The sequence below is a fragment of the Macadamia integrifolia genome, chromosome 13 (genome assembly GCF_013358625.1).
Source record: "Macadamia integrifolia cultivar HAES 741 chromosome 13, SCU_Mint_v3, whole genome shotgun sequence".
In the NCBI taxonomy this organism is placed as follows: Eukaryota; Viridiplantae; Streptophyta; class Magnoliopsida; order Proteales; family Proteaceae; genus Macadamia; species Macadamia integrifolia.
The window spans coordinates 6,416,392-6,439,089 of NC_056569.1; the positions used below are offsets into that span (position 1 = coordinate 6,416,392).

Genomic DNA, 22,698 nt, shown 5'->3' on the forward strand with positions numbered 1-22,698 from the left:
TTTATGCAAAAGTGTTTAAAAAAATGTTTCCTATCCATTTATGTGTGTATCTTTAGCGTATCTTAGTGTATCTCCGATACGATACGATACCCTCCGATACGTATCTTAATTTTAACCAACCGATATGGCGACCGATACCGATACTTTAATCCTTGGTTTGATGCATCCTTGATTCATATCTTTCCATGCGTTCTTTACTTTTCTATTAAACTCATCACATGCCACATCCTTGGTCACACCGTGTTGTTTCATGTAGCACTCAACACTAGAACAAACATGTCCTCTCTCTTGCTCCTTCAAATAATATTAGAATTCAATATGTTAGTATATTATTATACCAGAATGTCTGAATGACACCTCTATAGGTGTATTAAGAACTTGACGCACTATTTAATTGTCTCCTTTAAGATAGGGATATAAAATGGTTTCAAAAAAATAATTTAAAAGTGGCATCATTATGCCATTGTCATGCATATTTTTCGAGTACTAAAAGAGCAAAAAAGAAAAGTGAAGTTATAAATTATTTGACAGCTTGAATACACAAGATTTTATTTACCTTATGGGATACTATATCATCCCTAAGTCGGCAAATTACTAATGAAGCCCTAACAAGATCAGGATCATCAATTGCCCAGTATAATGCCTCCTTTGTCCAAGTATCTCTCATGTCATTGAAGGATGTGATTGTCAACAAACTAGAACCACTGGTGGTTAATGCAATTCCCATATACTCCTCAAATGTTGGAATGCATCCTTCGTTAACCCATTTGGCTTCTATGAAGTAAGCTCTGACCAATCTCTTCATCTAGAATAAAACCAAACAAGAAATATTTTAGGTTCTTAACATTCTAAAGTTACAAGAGTATAAGAAATCAACATATTAATCAAATGACCATCTATCCATCATTTGGTGTAAAATCTTTGTATCCAATTTTTAGATCTAACTAAGGATTTTCTATCCACCAGCACTGCTGGGCCCTATATATATAACTTTCGGGAGATGGTTCTAAGGGGGGGAAAAAAAACATATGAAAGTGCATCAATAAGTTGAAGCAAAATGACATTAAGTATCGGAGGACAACAACGAAACCATTTAATGTAAAGAGGAGAGAGACATAAGCATAGGGTGCTAGCTAACGTACCCTTCACTAGTAGCTTAGAGAACCTATCATAATTTTATCATTGAATGGAGGGTTTTTGGGTATACGACCCATTGCCCCAATTAGGTCTTACTAACTTCTCCGCTGATCTCAATAAAATTTTAGGGGGATGGCAGGTAGGATCCATAAGTATCATGGATTTTCTTACCAAACCCCCCCTCCCCAAAAAAAAAAGGAACTTCTTTAACAGAAAAGAAAAATAATAACAAAGTATGGAATCTCTCTTCTGCATAGTGAATCATCTTCTTCTTCGCTCGAGGACGTAGCACACCACTCTAGTGTGTGAACCTTGTTAAATCTCTGTGTCGTACAGATCTATTGTCTCTTTATTATTCGTGTTTCTTGGTGTTTGATCTAACAATTTGTGTGTGCAAGAGGATGCTCTAAACCAGTAACTATAGATTTAAGTTGAGTGGTTGTGAACACCAAGGCTTCATGCATCTAAAATGTCTTCTCCATGTCCACTGAGAAATGTAGCTTCATACAAGCATACCATGCCAGGCACATCTTTAATTCCTCTTTGAAACTGCCTTTGCTGTCCTTGAACCTATTGAAAGCATCTGCAATATCACCTTCCAATTAAAGGTGGAAGACACATGATAGTGAGATGGATGACCATAGACATACCAACAAGGTATAAAGCAAGGATGAGAAATTAAGGACTTTCTGCAGGAGACATTATACCCTTCTTGTCTTAGTAATCGAAACCATAAAGCAATGGTGTAAAGATGGGTGCAGCCATCTAAACCATCATCAGGGAGGGCATCCTGCATCTTCTCTAGCAACTCCTGTCTCTTCTTCAAAGTGGTATGCCACACCAAGCCGTTGTAATGAATCAATTGAGTTCAATTTCTTTGAAGGAACATTGGCATGATCAGCCATTAGCATCCTCCTTACTTCTTTCAACTCTTCAACATGCTCAACACAAGCTTCATATACCTCCAATAAGTGTTCTTTGTTTTTACTAGTATATCCCCCCACCCCCAAAAGGGGTATTTGTGAACTTGAAAGGGAAGTGAACTATTCCATCACCTTGGTTATGAGCGCCCAGGTAGTAGAGGAGTGACCATATCATCAGGAGCATATTTGGGGAATTGATCACCCCAGATGCTAGTACACCTTAATCTTATATTTACTTATATTTAATTTAATTTTTTTAATTATTAAACAGACCATTTTAATTTTTTAATTATTGTTTAGTATCAATATTTTTTTTTTTGGTAAATTTGTTTAGTGTAATCACTAAACAATAATGGCAAAACCATGGGCGTCAACCCGTTGGTTCGAACACTTTTTTATTTTTTTCTATTTTTTTTAACTGAGATAATTAAGCACAAAATTAAAAGGAATTTTTTATCTTTCTTCTTTTGTCATTGTGTGTTTTCTATATTATATTATATTATATTATATATATTGAAGCATTCTAAACATGACTGTTAAAACGATTGTTTTTTTTTTTTTTCCTGCCAGCTAGCCACATCATCTCTTTTCCACATGTGGGGTTAACGCAGGAGGACAGGTGGGGCCACTAATATTTTCTTATCCTTTGCATGTATCGTCGGAAAGAGTTTGAATCGATCCCTGGGAATTCGCACCGACTAAAGCAACTTGTTATCATAATATGAGGACATCGTCTTGTCATCTCAACAAAAGCTGTGGCTATCAATTTCATGAGGATTTATTTCAAGAAAACGTTTTTTTTTTTTTATATATATATTATTTTACTAAGGTGTTCGGATTAGTTTATATGCACTTTGATTAATTCTCAGAGAGACTAACAGAGTAATCTACCGTCATAGTCTCCACTTAAATCATAGATGCGCAGATGAAGAATCGAACCTGAAACCATGCATCTATCTACACAATCCTCAATTTTCTTATATTAATTAAGGGAGTTTTGTTTTTTATTTTTTACTTTCATATTAAATAAGGGTGAAAAGATGATATCTCTTGATGCAGATACATGTTTAGACACTACGGATGTAAAATGAATGTCCTGACATGTGCTGAAGATACTTGTGTGCATCCTTTAATTGGCCATGCCTCTTGGCTCCTCTCTACCTCACACACACACACATAAAAGGATATTTGTGAACTTAAAGAGAAGTGAACTATTCCGTTACTTAGGCTATGAGCCCAAGTAGTAAAAAAGTTACCATATCATTAGAAGCATATACTTTTGAAGAATTAATCACACTAGATGATATGATTGAAAATTTTCAACTGACATATGATATCTGTCTTTGCATTTTAAATCAAATGTTGTTGCTCGATGAGCAACAAGAACAAAATATGAGATAGAACCAAAATGGTGGCATCTATGATACCTTGTATATGCTTCTAAAGCTAATGTGGTGTGATCTAATATTTTACAGGATGGGGAAGAGTTTTCTTGATGCCTTTATGCAGTATCGGGATACGGAAGGAGTTATTTTTAGAATTCTGTAAATGGGGGGATATTTGTGACATTTTAAGTAGGATGTCGATTGGTAAATTGGGTCGAGTTTTGGTCTAGGTAGAATCGGTTTTGGTATGGAAACAGGAAATCCAAATCAAACCAATAAAGAAATTTCAATTTCAATTTCGGTTTCCGTGTGGTTTGGTTTTGATTGAGATTTGGTTTCTTGTATCGATTTTTGGTCCAATTTAGGTTCGGTTTGCCATGCAAACTTATACAAAACTATGCAAACTTTGATTTTTTTTTTTTTTTTGGCTGTTTTTGGTTTCTTCCTGATTTGGTTTCGTTTTCAACCTGATTTTTAACCAGTTTTAGATTGGTTTTTGGTTCATTCGGTTTTTAGTGCGATTTGATTTAGCTTTCGAATTGTAATATCCCAAGCTGAAACTAGTGCAATAAGGCATTGGTTCAATGATCTAAATAATTTTCGGATAGATCCAATCAGTTTTGATTCAATTTAGGTTTTGACACATCTAATTTTAAGGGGTATCATAGTAATCTGGTTGGAGAGGAGGGTGTTCCCATGGAATTTTGTTTCTGAAGAAGGATTGTGCAAATCTTTTCCTTAAGGTCTCAGAATAGCATGCACGAGAAAAACGCAGCTTGTTAATCAGGAGTAACCCAACAAAAGCCTCTAACAAATATTAGGGGGTGTCAAAATTCAGACCAAAGTCTTATTTGAGCCAATTTTGGTTTGTTGTATTATGATCTGAAATCAAACCGAATAAATTCCAAACTGGGCCAAATATGAATCAACAGACCAATGCAAAATGAATCAAAATCCAAATCAAACAAAAACTTCCATTTTCATTTCGATTTCGCTATTCCTACACTAAAACAAATTAACCCAGATTAAAACCAAACCAAGCCGACCATTTGACAACCTTATTCATAATGATTTTCTGGTCCGATGATGTACCATTTTATGGGCTTCCCCATAAATTGGATATTTGCTTGATTAAAATGACAGACAACTGTTCTCTGTTGGAGCTAAATCACAATATACCACGTGGACTAAAGTAGGAAGAAAAGTGGGCCTACCTAACAAATTCTGATCCTCTTGACGTATGGTTGGAGCTGGCTTGTCCACCAATAAAAGAAAATGAGTTTGGATCCTCAAAAAGTTGCACCAATGAAAACTGATAACACTTGTTATCATCTCATGAGGATATCCTTTGTCACCTCCATAGGATTTTTCTCATGGAATACTATATATATATATATATATATATATACACACGTTTATATTAGTTACTCGTCAAGATATTATGGGTGCAAAAAGAGTAAATTGTCCCTTGGTGGAAGATGCTCGTCTGCCCTCTCATTGGTTGTGTCTGGTAGTGTGTACTTGTGTCATAAAGCAGTGTTCACTTACCCATTAAATGAAGAAAAAAATGAACATAGAAAAATTCAACCATTTCTAGACTAAAAAAAAAAAAAAAAAAAACTACTTGAGCTTCACCTTCAAAAGTGTGATCAATAGCAAAAAATGAAACATCAAAAAATGTCTCAAGGTTCAACCTTCGGCCGTTTGGTGTTGCCTGGCATCATCATCAACAAAGATATCAAGAAAATACAAAGTATAAAGCGAAGGAATCCCAAATAAAAAGGTTACAATATACATCATTTCTTCAAAACAGAAACATGGTCTGTCTTCATGATGCCAAATAAGGTCATGATGAATAAAATTTGGACATGCATGTATCCCAATTGAAGGATGCCTGCTAAGAAGCACGTTTCTTTGCGGCCTGGTTTGCTACCACGTTCACCTCTCTATGGCAATGCGAAATAAAATGCTTGAATTGCACCTTTAATAAGATGATTAACAGAAAACAAGAACGAGAAAGATTTCTCTCAAGGTTTGACCTTCAGCATTGCAATAAGTTAAGACCTCGAGAAAACAAACATGAGTGATGGTATGTGGAAGCAAGGACTTAGTTATCTCTATCACGGATACTGATCTCGGTCAATTATCTTTTACTTTTCACAAAAGGCAGACTATTTTTTTTTTAAGGGTTTGGTACAATATCGATCTTAGACAATGGTAATACAATACTATTGATACGACCAATCTAATGCCAAAACCATGGGTGAAAGTATGGTACAATATTGCTCTCCAAAACAAGAAAATAACTGAATGAGACATGAATCTTTAATAAATGCCATATGTTTTTTTGGGTAGAAGACTGCCCATTACTTTATATTTCAATGATGCTCATTTTTTTTTCTTTGGCAGAATTTAGTGCCCATGTCAAGTAATTTAATAAAACAAACCCAAGAATCAACCCATTACAATTGTTTTCAATAAAACCCTTTTCTTTGTCTTAGAAGAAACCCATTTAACACTGAATATCTATGTATAACTACATTAATACTAAATTTACTGTAGGCCCATTACATTTTACATTTTCATTTAAGAAAATCCATTAGGCCAAGCGTGGTATAAATCACACAGGAGGAGGATCTACATCCTCCTTTCTTCCTCCTCGTGGATTATGGACCCTTCGGTCGTCCTCGGTGCTGGTCAAGGTTTTAAAATTTGGATTAGTCTCAATTGATATCGATAAGGATTGGATTGGGATCGGTCTCAACCATATTGGTTGGGATTGGTCTTACCCTTGATTAAAAAAAAAAAAAAAAATTGATTAAAAAAATCCAGCTATTTCCCCCTTATTACTCACCAGTGGATCGGTATGGATTGATGTCAAAGATTGTCAATTAATACCGATCCAATCAAGCGTTCTCTGTTAGGGAGTGTGCCTTTGCATTTGGGTGTGTAAAATGACCACCGCACCCTCCTAATTGATCCTGGTCGATCTCAATGCACGTGCTATATTGGCTGGGGCGTACATTTGTATGTTCTCAAACAGAGTTAGTTTCACCTATGTTTGGGCTTAGCGCGACCCACAGCAAGATCGGGCCATCAAGGCCAAATGTGCACCCCTACTGCAACATCCACTTGGATACTAGTGTATGTGCTCCCAACGCGGGCCACATATCCTTGGCGCACATGTGTATGTTCTCAAACAGAGTTCGTTTCACCTATGTTTGGGCTTAGCGTGACCCATAGCAAGATCGGGCCATCAAGGCCAAATGTGCACCCCTACTGCAACATCCAATTGGATACTAGTGTATGTGCTCCCAACGCGGGCTACATATCCTTGTAGCAAACCTCATCCTCATTGAGTTCTTGTATAGTTTCGTCGTGTAATAAACTAGCATCTCCCAGTGTCTATTTCTCCTCCTACAAAAGGGGTTGGGCTGCAATAGAGGTTGGGTAGGGCTGGGCTTTTCAAAACCCCAACCCAACCTTGGATCCCTCTAGTTTAGCCTAGGCCAACCCTGATTGCCTTAATTGGGCCAGGCCGGAGTGGGTTGGCATTGTTATGCCATTCAGGGCCCGGAAATGACTTTGACTGGAGCTAACAGGGCCCGGAAATGACTTTGACTGGAGCTAACCTTGGTGACCCTAATACTTTAAAAAATTATTCTTATCTCAAGTCAACTCACCCGACTATTATATGAAAAAAGATACGCAAATCCCTTTGGCTCATGTCAAGCATATTCAACACATGTTTAAGCACACAAACAATTATCACAAGTAGAATTTACGGTAGAACTAGCCTAGGGTTGGGCCGGGCTCAACCTGAGGCCTAACCCTAGCCAGATTTGGGCTCAAAGTGCGTAAATTTTTTATGGTAACTTATAGTGCCACCCCTGGAGAATGTCACAATTATAAGACCACCTCCTCTGTTTCACCAAATTATACTCAGATCCTCTACTGTCAGTTAATGTTAAGGAATAATATGAAGTGACTCTTTTTCCCTTATGAGTAAAACACTAATAACTTACCCATTTTTATTATCCCAAAAATACCCCTTTTACCTTTTTACCATTTCATTCTCCTTATCTCTTTCTCTCCTTCTCTCCATAGTGCATCCAGGGGTTTAGATGAGTTCCAGCCAAGCTGAAAACTACTAGTTCTATCGCCGGCAAATACTTCTCCTTTCATCACCAGTGAGAAATGCGCTTTCCATCGCTGCCATCTTAGGTCACCAGCGAAAAAAAAAATCCATACTATGTTAGAACCGTATGAGAATTTGCAAAAAAACAATCTAGAAATAATCCAAAACAGCTTGAAAGAAAAAAAAATTAAAAATAAAAGAGTAATCTCCCAGCAAATCAATTGGAAAAAACAAACCTACAATCAACACTGAACATGGGGTTTGTAGGGTTTTATCTACCTGGAAAGCTCCAATTAATCTCATGTTTCTTTGGTTCTTGGGGTGTCTACTGTTACTTTTCTGAGTTTAAAAGGCTACAGAAACATTGAACAAAATGAATCACATGTTCAGGAAGTCAGCTTTGATTGCTTCCTTGGCATCGAAGCAGACTCGAATTGCTTTGATCTATTTGCGGTCATTTCGTTTTGATCCATCTGCAATAGCTTCTTAAACTAAGACTCTGTGTTTAGTGGTGAAATTTGTTCATCTTGGCATTCTGAGTTTCCGGCAAAGTTTGGGCATTAGAGATTTTCATTTCTCAACTGTTCCGTCGAATTTTAGAGCTTCAATTGCTGCAAGAGCGGAGTATGCAGTTGATGATTACTATGATGAGGAGAGGTCTTCGGGGAAGAAAATCAGTGGAGAGAACGAGGAAGGGCTGATGAAGGCCAACCACGAACAGTTGAAAGAGAAAGTGATTCCTCCTTCGTCAAAGGATTCGCTAACTTACTAACCAACTCAAAGATTCCATGAGGCTGTCTCTAAGGAGGAATCCAGTAAGAAGATCCAGGTAGAAATGGGAGCCAGTCTGGTGTCGATCTTCTAATGATGATTCCATGGATTGCATCTTCAAGTCTCCGCATTCCCAAAACCTCAACTTCGTTCTCAGAATCGAGATTGACCTCGATCAGTTGTGCTTTCTCAGAACGATTCGATCTATTCCTATCTTTTAGAAAGCGTGAAGATAGTGCAAAAGATGGGCTTTTAGTTGAGAGAAATTGAGGAGAAGAGGAGAGTCGAATTAAGGTTTGGGAGAGGGATCGAGCCATAGAAGAGCAGCGATGGAATCCCAGAAAATGAGAGAGAAATGGAGAGGATTCTAGACTTCTGGTATTTATGGATATGAAGGAGAGGCTGGAGCTAACAATAGCAGTTGCCGCCTACAGAGAAGAAACGCTGTGGTTGTCGTGAGGTCCTACCGGTCTTCATCCATCGCCGATGCCGCCACTGCTGCAAAGATCACCGGTGGTCTAAATCCCACGATTTGGGATAAGGGTAAATTAGGTCTTGGAATAGGTTAACTTAATACAAGGGTATTTTAGGTACTTCATATTTAATAAGTGTATTTTGGTATATAAAATAAAATATAATTGCTGACATCAGCATATAAGGTATATTCCTTAACAGTGACTGACGGTAAGGGGTCTGAGCATAATTTGGTGAAATAGAGGGGGTGATCTTATAATTGTGGCATTCTTAGGGGGTAGCACTGTAAATTACCCAATTTTTTATGTTCGCAAAAAATGTCTATGGCTTCTTTCAATTTCTTGTCTCTACAGTGGCGGGTTATGAGGATGTTTCCATCTGATTTTAAGAATGGGTTTTGAGAAAGAGGTTTCTTCAAGTGAGCTTGTATTAATGAGGGCACACACCTCTGATGATTTTGAGTTAGACAAACAGAAGCTCTCTCTCTCTCTCTCTCTCTCTCTCTCTCTCTCTCTCTCTCTCTCTCTCTCTTTCATTTTCTTCAAAGGGGAAGGAAGTGGTTCTCTTCCTCCAGAGAGCTGGCGTAGGGAAGTGGTACATTCTCTTCTGTGCGCTAGCGCTCTGCGTGTTTTTCACTCAACTCCCTAAATAAAGGCTAAAAATGTCTTTTCACATGAAAAGAGAAGAGAGATTTTTTTCCTTCTTTTGGATTTTGAGAAAGAGAGAGAAAAAAAACACATGAGAATGGAAAAAGTTCCTGTCCAATATCACCGATCCTCCACTATCTCATCCAAGGGTTGGGAGGGCTTGGACAAGCATCCATAGGTGTCGACAGGTGTTGATATGTATGTCCCAGTCCTTCCAGCTTTTGGATGGTTGTTGGCGGGTCGTTGGAGGCTCATGGGAAATTGACTAGAGTTCGTTTTCCTTGGTTGATATCAGAGAACAAGAACACTGCCAGGCAGGGTCTCCTTGGATCCCCTTGGGTGCCTCCAAACGCTGGTCATTCAGCCTTGCTACCTACCCCATTCCATTTGAGTTCTCTATATGCTAGTATCTTGAGTTCAAGAAAGTTTCACATGGGATACTAGGGTTGTGTTTGTTATGTATTCTCGTAATTGATTCTTGATTTAGAATGTATTTTGAAACTCTATACTTCTTATTTTCTCGTTTTAAAATACATTTAAGACCCAAAATCTATTTCAAGAATGCATATCAAACATAACTAGGTATCTGACAATGTATTCCGTTTCTAAAATTTAAGCATCTCATTAGAAGAAAAAAAAAATCATTTGTGTTTTCAAAGAAGAATACTGCATCCATTGTTTCCAAAAACTACCTTTATCTTTTTTTTTTTCATTTACTTTCCCATGGTGTCCTAATCTTGTTCGTAAAGAGAACTAAAAGAAGAACGCCCCTCAAGAAAAAATTGCTTAAATTAAATTAGAATAAGACAAAACATTCAAATAGAAACGAATGAACAAGAAAGGAAGAAACATAACAGAAAGCCCTACAGACCCATGAACCGAAAACATAATTTGAACCATTGTAAAAAGAAAAGGGGAATCCATAATCATGGCACCAAGGGGAGAAATGAGCCTTAAGGTACTAATTGGATACAACAGAACTCCATAGAACCATAAGCATCATAAATACAATTGATAGGTTTCAATCAACCAAAACCCTTCCCTCTATGATCCCTTAACCTCAAACACTACAATTGATCTAAATGCATAATGGGGCTCAGCATTTCCCGTTTACTTATAAGCTTAGTGGATCAACGAACAACAAGGTGATGTACTCTTTCAGTATTTTTGAAGCTTCAACGTATCCATCTTTATGCTTATATATGACATCCATCATACACGCAAGATTGACCAACCGCATCAAAAATGGCATTGGGATGGTAGTTGGTTTGATGCATCCTTGATTTATATCTTTCCATGCGTTCTCTACTCTTCTGTTAAACTCATCATATACCTCTTCCTCGGTCACACCGTGTTGTTTCATGTAGCACTCAACACCTGAACAAACATGTCCTCTCTCTTGCTCCATCTTAAAATAATATTAGAATTCAATGTTAGTATTTAATTTGTATACTAGAACGTGACACCTCTATAGGTGTATTTAGAATTTGATGCATTCTTTTAATTGCCTCCTTTAAGATAGAGCTATAAAATTGTTTTAAAAAATAATTTGAAAGTGACATCATTATGTCATTGTCATGCATATTTTTCGAGTACTATAAGGGAAAAAAAAAGAAAGTGAGGTTATAAATTATTTGATAGCTCAAATACCCAAGATTTTATTTACCTTGTGGGATACTATATCATCCATAAGCCGGCATATTATTGATGAAGCCCTAACAAGATCAGGATCATCAATTGCCCAGTCTAATGCCTCCTTTGTCCCAATATCTCTCATGCCAAGGAAGGATGTGACTGTAAGCATACTATAACCACATGTGGTTATTGCAATTCCCATATACTCCTCAAATGTTGGAATGCATCCTTCATTAAACCATTTGGCTTCTATGAAGTAAGCTCTGACCAATCTCTTCATCTAGAATAAAACCAAACAAGAAAGATGCTAGGTTCTTAACATTCTAAAGTTACAAGAATCTAAGAAATCAACAGGTTAATCAAATTATCATATATCCATCCTTCGACGTAAAATCTTGGTTTTCCAATTCTTAAACTTATCTAAAGATTTCCTTTCTACCAAAACTGTTGGGTTCTATATAACTTTCAAGAGAAGATTCTCTGAGAAAAAAACATATGGGAGTACATCAATGAGTTGCAAATTGACACTAAGTATCAGAGGATAACAGCGAAGTCATTTCATGTGAAGAGGAGATAGACATAAGCAAAGGGTGCTAGCTAGCATACCCTTCACTAGCAGCTTAAAGAACCTTTTCCCATAACTTTATTAATGAATAGAGGGTTTTGGGGTATATTCCATTGCTCCAATTAGGTCTTACTAACTTCTCCTGTAATCTCAATAAAATTTATGGGTTGACGGGTAAGATCCATAAGCATTATGGATTTTCTTTCCACAACCCCCCTCCAAAAAAATATATATATATATATATATAGAGAGAGAGAGAGAGAGAGAGAGATAGATAGATAGATAGATAGATAGAAAAAGAATAACAAAGTATGGACGACGCACTACTTCTCTTGCATAATTAACTCGATAAGATTGTCCTTCCTTTTTTAGATTTTCCTCAATTTCATTGTAAACATGTAGGAGTTCAGAAAAGATCACTTTCATGTATTCGGGAAGTTGCTCCATGGCGCTTATGTCCCACCTGAAAAATTGAGCATTCCATTTAATTCATAAAGTTCATTTTAAATTAGCAAAGTAATTGCATATATAAATGATGGGAGAGGGTTTTCCATGCTGCCATCATTTAGTGGTTTGAAAAAGATTTTCAATACACCTGGACCCCACCTATATATATATATATATATATATGTGAAGCCCAAACCATTTGTGAGAAAGCACGGGAAAGCGTACGCACAAGGATAGTGTGCAGAACTTTTCCCAATATAAGATCTATAAGGGAATAAATCCAAAAGGCAAAAAAGAGGGCTTAGCTTATATCACTTGAGTTAAAATGCACACATATAGACAAGTACTAACGACATATATATGTACAAGTATCTGACCTTTCAATTGCATCTGTGAAGAGCTTAAGTTCTTCAAGTGTGCCATATACATCGTAGGTATCATCAATGATTGAAGTCATGGCTATAACTTTGGTCATGATCATTCTAGCAAGAGAGTAATGTGTCTCAAAATACACCCCCACTATCCAAAAATAGCATTCCACTAGTCGGTCTCTAGCATAAGGAAACTTAGTTGCAACGTCTAATTCTTTCCACCATCTGCAATAAATATGTATATGAACATGAGTAGTGTATATAAATAGCATCCCTATTATTCGTTGCCGTTTCACCTAAAAGCTCGAACTGTTAGGGGAAAAAAAAAAAAAAAAAAGTTACAATGAGAAAAAATAAACCCACCTTGAGAGTTGGCTTAGCTCTTGCCGATGAATTGACTGTAGTGAATTGAAATCCAACTTAGCAACCTTCAGCAGAGTTTCATTCCTTGTCTCAACTTCTTGATAAACAGAGATGTAATGCTTAGCTTCTAATCTTGGCATGCCCTTGTGGAGGGATTGTTTCAATGCATGAATCACTTGTGTTGCAAGAGGATTCTCTAAATCAGTAACTATAGATTTAAGTTGAGTGGTTGTGAAAGCCAAGGCTTCATCTAGAATGTCTTCTCCATGTACCCTAAGAAATGTAGCTTCATGCAAACATAGCATGCCAGGAACATCTTTAATTAAGTCCTCCCTGAAATTGCCTTTGCTGTCCTTGAACCTATTGAAAGCATCTGCAATATCACCTCCCCAAGGTGGAGGACACGTGATAGTGAGATCGATGGCCATACATACCGGCAAGGTAAAGCAAGGATGAGAAATTCAGGACTTACTGTAGGAGACATTATACCCTTGTTGTCTCAGTAATCGAAACCATAAAGCAATGGTGTAAAGGTGGGTGCAAACATCTAAACCATCAACAGGGAGGGCATCCTGCATCTTCTTTAGCAACTCCTCTATCTCTTCTTCAAAGTGGTACGCCACACCAAGCCGTTGTAACGAATCAATCAAGTTCACTTTCTTTGATGGATCTTTGGCATTAGTCATTAGCATCCTCCTTACTTCTTCTTTCAGCTCTTCAACATGCTCAGGACAAGCTTCATATACCTGCAATAAATGTATTTTGTTTTTACACAAAGTACACAGAAACAAAATTTTGAATTATAATACATAGACCCCATTCTTTTGGTTTTTACACAAAGTACAAAGAAACAAAATTTTGAATTATAATACATAGACCCTATTCTTTTGGTCCCCCCTCTCATCCTCTCTCTCACTCTCTCTTTCTCAGTTGCAACTTACCATAGCAGGTGGAGCATATTTGAGGAATTGATCACCCCATATGCTAGGATGGTAATTCGCCGACCGACGAATGATATTTGTCTTTGAATTCTGAACCAAATACTGGTGGGCAACAGGAGCACAAGAAAGAAGGGGAGACATCTTCCAAAAGGCAGCTAAGCTATGATACCTGCATTTGCTGGAACCAGAGCAATTGTGGGATACAAAGTACTTGTGTCATCCAATATTTATAAGATGAGGGAGGGCTTCCTCTGTTGCCACGTGCAGTTTCAGGCATTGGAAAGGGCTATTATTGAAACCAGTTTTAAGGGGGGAAAGGTACTACGGTAATAATTCTTTTTCTTTGTAAAAAGTTACAGTAGTCTAGAAATAATCAAAATGCAATCTGTGATGTCATTTTCACACCAAAATGACTATTCAGACCAAAATCAAATTGAATACATTGATTAAATAAAATGTTTTTCTGGACCAATGATGTATCATCTTATGGGCTTTGCCATAAATTGATGTTAGTTGATTAACATGACAACGGTTAAAACAAGCGTTGTTCTTTCTGCCAGCTAGTCACGCCATCTCTTTTTCACGTATGGATATTACAATATTAATATACCACATATATTAAGGTAGGAGGACAAGTGGGCCCACCTAATAATTTCTAATCCTCTGAATGTATGGTCGGAGATACTTGCATTTCATTATTTACTAACGAGTCTGGATTCCAACAAAAAAAAAAAAAAAAGGATCCTTGCAAAATTGGCACCGACAAAAACTATTTGTTATCATCTCATGAGGATGTTGTTTTTTCACCTCAACCAAAACTGTGGCTATCATTTCATGAGGATTTTTCTCGAGGAAAATGTTTTGTTTTGTTTTGTTCATTAGGATTTCTATTCTAAAAAGATAGCACCACCAAAAATCAACTTGTGAAATCATAGGAATTTTTAAAATTTCATTAAGCACAAGCAAGGGGAGGAAAGAGTTAAGAAGCATGATATTCCTACGATCCACAATAATCAAGCTATTTACGTTGCAAATGGAAAAAAAAAAGGTGGAATAATTAGAATCGCAAATTATTAAGACTCTCTTTGGTTTGATTTCTATTTGTATTTATTTAACTTATTTCCATTTTTATAAGTGTTTAGTATACTTTATAGTACTTATTTCTATTTATAATAAATTTGAATAAATCACAAATCACAAATTACTCTCAAGATATTTGTGAATTGTGGCAACAAATCATTTATATTGATTTTTACTACCATACATGAGCACGTATGCTAAACTACTCAAAATCAATGGTAAATAGGTAATTTCAATATGTTTTATATGTTTTCAATATAAAAAAAAAAAAAAAAAAACCTCAAATCCTATCATTTCTCTCGTTCGAAACTCAAAGTTGAAGGTGAAAACTAAAACCTATTTTCCTATTATATAATCTATTTATAAATAATAACCAAACAAATATTATTTGTGATCCATAATTTATTATCATAAATAATTTCTAAAAAATAATTAATAAACAAAAATATAAATAATAAAAAAGAGAGCCTAAGAGGAGAACGATATTATGTATCATGGCTTATTTCATAAGTCATATCACAAAATGCAAAGTTGGCACAGCCAAAAACTCCCAGTTATCAACACATGAGGATGTTATTATTATTATTATTTTTTTCCTTTCAAGTATAACCTTTTTGTCACATCAAAGGAAACTGTGGCTATCATTTCCTGAATATTTTTGTGGATTAAAGTAGGAGGATAGGTGGGCCCATTTAATAAGTTCTGATCCTCTGAATGTATGGTGAGAGATGCTTTTATCGAGTTTGGACGGTAAACATCAAAACAAAATGGGTGTCAAAAACTACTTGTTATCATTTCAAGAGGATATCGTTTTTTCATCTCAACCAAAACTGTGGCCATCATTTCATGAGGATTTCTTAAGGAAAACATTTTGTTTTGTTTTGTTTTTTATTTTTTGTTATTTTTTTGTTATTTTTTTTTAATGAGGATGAAAAAAAACTATCACCTAGACACACTAAATGCAAAAAGACTGTGCTGGCCCAGACTAAAGATGTTTGGGCTCATTTTCTCATTGGCATGCGCCTGTGTCAAGGGGTAGAATTCGCTCCCCATTAAATAAAAAAAAAAAATGAAAACAAAAAATCTGGACATTCCTAAACTGAAACAAAATACTTGAGATCCACCTTCGGCAAGGTTATATAAAAACATGAGTGATGGTTTGTTGAACAATATTGCGCTCAGCATCCATTACTTTATAATTCAATAATGCCCATTTCGAGTAATTTAAAAAAACAAACCCAAGAACCGACCCACTACTTTTCCGTAAAAAGAAAACCCATTTAACATTGAATATCAATATATAGGTTACTATAAGCCCATTGCATTTTTTATTTAAGAAAATCCATTAGGGCATGGTATAAATCACACAAGAGGAGGATTTCCATTGGTACAGACTAAGAAGAAATCAACACAATAAACCAGCTTACATACTGAGAGAACCTAAGATCATATTAATCCGCATCAACTCTCTTGTGAAAGTAATGTCGGATGAACCCCCCATACGATTGATATGAGATCATAACATATCACTACGCTTCCGAATCCAACATCTATAGCGGCTCACTCTAGATCAAGTAACCCTTTCTAAGCAGCTCTCTCACTCTGCTCAGGGCGGCAAGTAACCTTTTTCTTATTGACTCTCATCTGGCACTAGGTCTATCAGACATGTAAACAACGACACATCCACCTCACACCACAATATGGTAATGTCTACCAGACAATGAATCGAGGGTTTTGAGATCTGGTCCATTGCCCTAGTTAGGTCTTACTAACTTTTCTAATCTCAATAAAAGTTTAGGGCAATGACGGGTAGGATACATAAGTATTATGAATTTTCTTACCATAACCCCACCCCCACCCCTACCCCTAAAAAGGGGGGTCTTCTTTAATAGAAAAGAAAAAGAATAACAAAGTATGGATGACTCACTGCTTCTTTTGCATAATTAACGCGATAAGATTGTCCTTCATTTCTTAGATTTTCCTCAATTTCATTGTAAACATGTAGGAGTTCAGGAAAAATCACTTTCAAAAAAATCACTTTCATGTATTTGGGAAGTTGCTCCACGGCATTTATGTCCCACCTGAAAAATTAAGCATTCTATTCAAACCACAAAGTTCACTTTAAATCAGCAAAGTAATTATATATATAGATGATGGGCCGGAGAGGATTTTCCAAAGTTGCCACCACATTTTCAACAAAAAAACAAAAGGTTAAGCCGACACCACTTGTGAGAAAGCATGGGAAGAATTTGCAAAGGGAAAGTGAGAGGATCTTTTCCCAAATATAAGATCTATAATGAAATAAATCCAAAAGGCAAAAAAGAAGTCTTAACTTATATTGAACACTCTCACTTCAGTTAAAACACACACATAGATGTAGACAAGCACTAAAGACATATCTACAAGTATTAAACCTCTCAATTGCATCTGTGAAGAGCTTGAGTTACTTCAATGTGCCATATACATCGTAGGTATCATCTAAGATTGAAGTCATGGCTATAACTTTGGTTAAGATCATTCTAACAAGAGATAATGTGTCTCAATATATACCCCCACTATCCAAAAATAGAATTCCACGAGTTGGTCTCTAGCATAAGGGAGCTTAGTTGCAAAGTCTAATTCTATCCACCATATGTAATAAGTATATGTATGAACATGAGTGGCATAGATAAATAACATCCCTGAAGTATATGTATGAACATGAGTGGCATAGATAAATAACATCCCTGTGATATCATACTCATTACCGTTTCACTAAAAAATTCGAACTATTAAGGAAAGACAATGTCTATGTAAAAATCAATAATATGCATTGTAAGGTATTTGCATTAAAAAAAAAAAAAAAAAAAAAAAAAAAAAGAGATACAATGACCAAAAATAAACACACCTTGAGAGTTGGAGTTTGAGAATTTAAATGTAACCGCAAGCGTACGGATCAGTGTAGCTACGGGTCGAACTCAGGGAGAGCAGCCACTTTATTTTTTATTTTTCTTTTAATAATGCGAAAGTGAACCTATTAATGGTTGTGATCTAATTCTAAATACCGTCCTAAATATATGTATCTAAAATAACATCATAACCATTCATCATCTAAGAATTTAAAGACGCAAGTCACGCAATTAAAATTAAATAAATAAATAACAGAAAATAAACAACCCACGCAATTAAAAAAAAACAATAAAGGAAAAAAAATGCTGTAATAAAAATTAAAGTAAAAGAAAGAGGATAAAACTAGAGAGAGACTCACAAGTACGTTTCTCTACTTAGCCCAAGAGATGCATCATAATATGAGTTTCCCTACTTGACCAGAGAGTTACTCTTACAAGGGTTACTCTACTTGGCTTTAGGGAAAGGGAGACAATTAAAATAAAAGCAACAAATTGATGGTTCTATGTCTAAGAAGGGCAAAGCCAACACATACACTAACCATAAACCTTGGGGGAAAGGGATAGCAATAATGTAACGACTGAAATTAAAATCCTAAATTAAGAAAGAAAGGGTAGTTAGAAGAGGGAATGAGAGGGGGGAGAAAAGACTATTGAGGGAGCCTACTTACTTGAACTTCAACCCTTGAACTGAAAACTTGATCGATTTAAGATACTACTAATACTAAAAACCAGATCTGGAATAAACCAAATCTGAAATTTCTAGTACTAGAGAAAACAAATCTAAAAAAAATGGAACTTGAAAGACATGTTTCATAGCTTGTTCTTGTCACCTAGAACTAAGCCTAGAACTAGAACTTGAAAATTACATCTTCAATTGCTTAAACAATAAAAATAAAAAAAAAAAACTCAATCAAAATCAAAAGTGCTTGCATTAATTGAATAAAAAGAACTTACAAAAGTGTTTAAAGCATAAACCTAAAATTAGAGCTAGAGAAAGAGATAGAGCAACTAAAAAAAAAAAACCTAGAAGAAGAATGAAGTGTCTCCCCTCCTCTTACATGAGTTGTATTTATAGGGAATGGGGAGCTAGGATAACAAATTTCTCTTTCCTAAAAGGAAGAAACCCACAATTAGTAGTGAGATATTTTGAGACCAAAAGTGCTAAAGAGAGGTTGAGACAAGGGAATTTTGCACACCATAACTCACCAACTACACTAGGTAGTTGTTGTTGGAGAGATATGATGTCTGATAATACTTAAAGTCTTTAAAATATAAAACCTGTAAAAAGAGAGTAAAACCCAAGGTAGCTCCATTCTAAATATATAAAATGCATGTTTTATTACCCTAGATTTCACATATAAATGTGCTCATCAGTTGGCTTAGCTCCCACCAGTAAATTGAATTCCAACTTAGCAAGCTTCCGCAGAGTCTCATTCCTTGTCTCAACTTCTATAAAGCCTCCTTTTGCAACACAAGTGACGCATGCATTGAAACAACCCCTCCACAAGGGCATGCCGAGATTAGAAGCTAGGCATTACATCTCTGTTTATCAAGAAGTTGAGACAAGGAATTAGACTCTGAAGAAGCATGCCTTTTGTGGAGGGGCTGTTTCAATGCATGAATCACTTGTGTTGCAAGAGGAGGCATTAAATCAGTAACGATAGATTTAAGTTGAGTGGTTGTGAAAGCCAAGGCTTCATCCAGAATGTCTTCTCCATGTACCCTAAGAAATGTAGCTTCATACAAACATAGCATGCCAGTCAGATCTTTAATTAAGTCCTCCTTGAAACTGTCTTTGCTGTCCTTGAACCTATTGAAAGCATCTACAGTATCACCTCCCAAAGGTGGACATGTGATAGTGAGATAGATGACCATAGGCATACCAACAATAAGAGTTCTTCGTTTTTTACTTGTACAAGAAACAAATTTTTGAATTATAATACATAGACTACATACTTTTGGTCCCCTCTCTCTCTCTCTCTCTCTCTCTCTCACACACACACACACACACAAAAATGGGTATTTGTGAACCTGAAGGGGAAGTAAACTATTCCATTACTTTGGCTATGAGCCTAGGTAATAGGAAAGTTCCTGCAACCCATGTAGTAGTAAATTTTTTTTCCCACTCACAGAGCAGCAACTTACCATATCATCAGGAGCATATTTGAGGAATTGATCACCCAAATGCTAGGATCAAAATTCGTCGACCGACGAATGATATCTGTCTCTGCATTCTAAACCAAATGCTGGTGAGCAACAGGAGCAAAAGATCATAGGAGGGAAGACATCTTCCTGGTGGCACAAAATATGAGATAGAACCAAAATGGTGGCAGCTTGTATATGCTTCTAAAGCAACTGTGGGATACAAAGTATTTGTATGATATAATATTTATAGGATGGGAGAAGGGGTTATTTCGAGAATTCTGTAAATAAGGGTGTATTTGGAACCTTTAAAGTAGGAGTGTCAATCAATTGGTTGGTCCGGTATTGGTCCAAGTTGAATCAGTTTTAGTGTGGGAATGGTGAAATTGAAACTAAACTAATAAGAAAATTTTGGTTTTGGTGCGGTTTGGTTTTGGTTTGGCTTTAGCTTCCTGTATCAATCTGTAATGGGATGGTTTTGGATTTTGGTTCGATTCAAGTTCGGTTTGTTATACAAATTTATACAAAACCATGCAATTTTTTTAATCAATTTTTGGCTGTTTTCAGTTTCTTACCCGTTTGGTTTCATATTGCTCTGGTTTTTGAATCAGTTCCGGTGTGCAATTCGATTTGGCTTTGGGGTTGCAATATCCCAAACTGAAACCGCCCTATTAAGGCTTCATTTGATTTGGTTTGGACTATTTTTGGTTAGGTCTGACCGATTTTACCTATATATATATATATATATATATCTTATTTTTGGTTAGGTCTGACCGATTTTACCTTAAGCTCTTCCTCCACATCATACAGTACAAAATTTGTGTCCGGAATATACCCTTCTTCCTTCATTCTAATCGACAGGTCCTCCAGAAATTCATGGATTTCCTCAGTTTGGGTGTGTGTTTCATCTCCCACCAAGAATACATGGACCTTTCCTTTGATCTCAATCCTACTTGGACCTGGTATTTTAACCACCCTTCAATCATTCATGGTCTTTCTGATCTTCTCCACTTCATCCCACATGCCACTGGTAGCACAGATGTTGGCCAATGTGACATAGGTCGCTTCATTCTCAGGCTCTATTTCAAACAATGGTTCTGCGACCCGTTTTGCCAGTCTAAGGTTTGCAAGAATTCTACAACCACCAAGTAATGATGCCCATAAGAACTTATCAGGCTTCGTTGGCATAATGATCAGTAGTGTATGTCAACCCATGTTTCTCTTTGATTGAAGGGAAATACTCGAAGCCTTTATCAACTAGTCCAGCATGGGTACATGCAGAAAGGACCCCAACAAATGCAACATGATCAGGCTTAGTACCTGATTTGAGTAGCAATTTAAAGTACTGAACTACCTCCTCAGGTTGACCATTGTGTGCATAACCAACAATCATGGAGGTCCAGGAGACCAGATCTGGTTGAGGCATTGTTTTGAAAACTTTTTGTGCACTCTCAATGTTTCCACACTTTGAATACACATGGACAAGCGCACTGGCCGCAAATGAGACCGGATCAAACCCAATACGAGTCATATGCCCGTGGACCCATTTCCCAACATCCTCTGCAGCTTGAGTTGAGCAAGCAGGCAAGATCCCAGCAAATGTAAATTCATTAGGTCTGACCCCTGATCTCAGAAGATCAGAGAATAATTCAAACCCCTCTTTCATCCTCCCACTTTCAAGGTATCTTCCTATCATTGTAGTCCATGAAACAACATCTTGGTCCAACATCTTGTCAAATATGTGCCGGGCTTCATCAACACTTCCACATTTTCCATGCATATCTGACAATGCGCTCCAAACTACATCATCTGAATCCAACCAAGTTCGAAGTAAATGACCATGAATCTCCTTCCCACTCCTAAGGCACGGAACAGCAGCAGATGCCGCAAGAGCACTAGATAACGTGAACTTACTACATTTCACTTTTTTGTCTCTTAGCATTTCTCTATACAACTCCAAGGCTTCCCTGGACGTGTCATGGCGAACATACCCAAAGATCATTGTCCCCAAGAGTAATTATCCCTATCAGGCATTTCTTCAAACAGTTGGCGAGCTTTATTAAGTTGACCCATCTTTGCATAGCCCGCATTCATGGTGTTCACAAGTCCCTCTCAGTCATTTCATCAAACGGCATCTGGGCATCGACCATGCTGTCACACACTTCGAGTACATGTCAAGAAGGAGATTATAGATAAACACCCCAGGTACAAAACCGGAACTCTTAATGTGGTTATGAACCCTCCTACCCTCCTCCAGCGCTCGTTGTTGAAGGCATAGTTGTAGAAGTGAAGAATATACTGAAGCAGATGGGCAGGTCAAAGAGTGATCTAAAACCTCTAGGATTGGACTTCCTTGCTTCAATTGTTTCTGTTCGCATAAAATGTCTATGGCTTCTTTCAATTTCTTGTCTCTACAGAGGCGGGTTATGGGGCTGTTTCCCTCTGATTTTAAGAATGGGTCTTGAGAAAGAGGTTTCTTCAAGTGAGCTTGTACAAATGAGGACACACACCTCTGATGATTTTGAGTTAGACAAACAGAAGCTTTGGATCTCATGGAATTCAGAACATAAAGCATTCTCTCTCTCTCTTTCGTTTTCTTCACAGGGAAAGGAAGTGGTTCTCTTCCAGGAGAGCTGGCGTAGGGAAGTGGTTCTCTTCTGTACGCTAGCGCTCTGCTTGTTTTTCCCTTGGCTCCCTAAATAAAGGCTAAAAATGTCTTTTCACATGAAGAGAGAAGAGAGCGGTTTTTTTCTATCACATGAGAATGAAAAAAGATCATCTCCAACATCAC

The 22,698-nt window shown here is 36.8% G+C and overlaps 2 protein-coding genes and 1 pseudogene across 2 annotated transcripts in view; all 3 read right to left on the reverse strand.

The window, feature by feature from the left end:
• LOC122059711 ((-)-germacrene D synthase-like) overlaps nucleotides 1-2,243 on the reverse strand; it is a 25,256-nt gene extending 23,013 nt beyond the window's left edge. The window contains exon 1 of the mRNA XM_042622712.1: nucleotides 2,228-2,243. Within this exon, the coding sequence (XP_042478646.1) occupies nucleotides 2,228-2,230 (3 nt within the window). The 5' untranslated portion in view covers nucleotides 2,231-2,243. The remainder of the gene's footprint in view (nucleotides 1-2,227) is intronic.
• An 8,100-nt stretch (nucleotides 2,244-10,343) lies between these two features.
• On the reverse strand, nucleotides 10,344-13,980 carry LOC122059709 ((-)-germacrene D synthase-like). Its single transcript, XM_042622708.1, has 7 exons — nucleotides 13,798-13,980; nucleotides 13,329-13,602; nucleotides 12,857-13,229; nucleotides 12,500-12,718; nucleotides 12,000-12,138; nucleotides 11,142-11,390; nucleotides 10,344-10,883 (listed from the first exon to the last, which is right to left on the reverse strand). Exons 1-7 carry the CDS (start codon nucleotides 13,936-13,938, stop codon nucleotides 10,590-10,592), a joined length of 1,689 nt encoding a protein of 562 aa, XP_042478642.1. The 5' UTR covers nucleotides 13,939-13,980; the 3' UTR covers nucleotides 10,344-10,589.
• A 5,312-nt stretch (nucleotides 13,981-19,292) lies between these two features.
• Nucleotides 19,293-22,492, reverse strand: LOC122059867 (annotated as a pseudogene).
• Nucleotides 22,493-22,698: the final 206 nt, after the last annotated feature.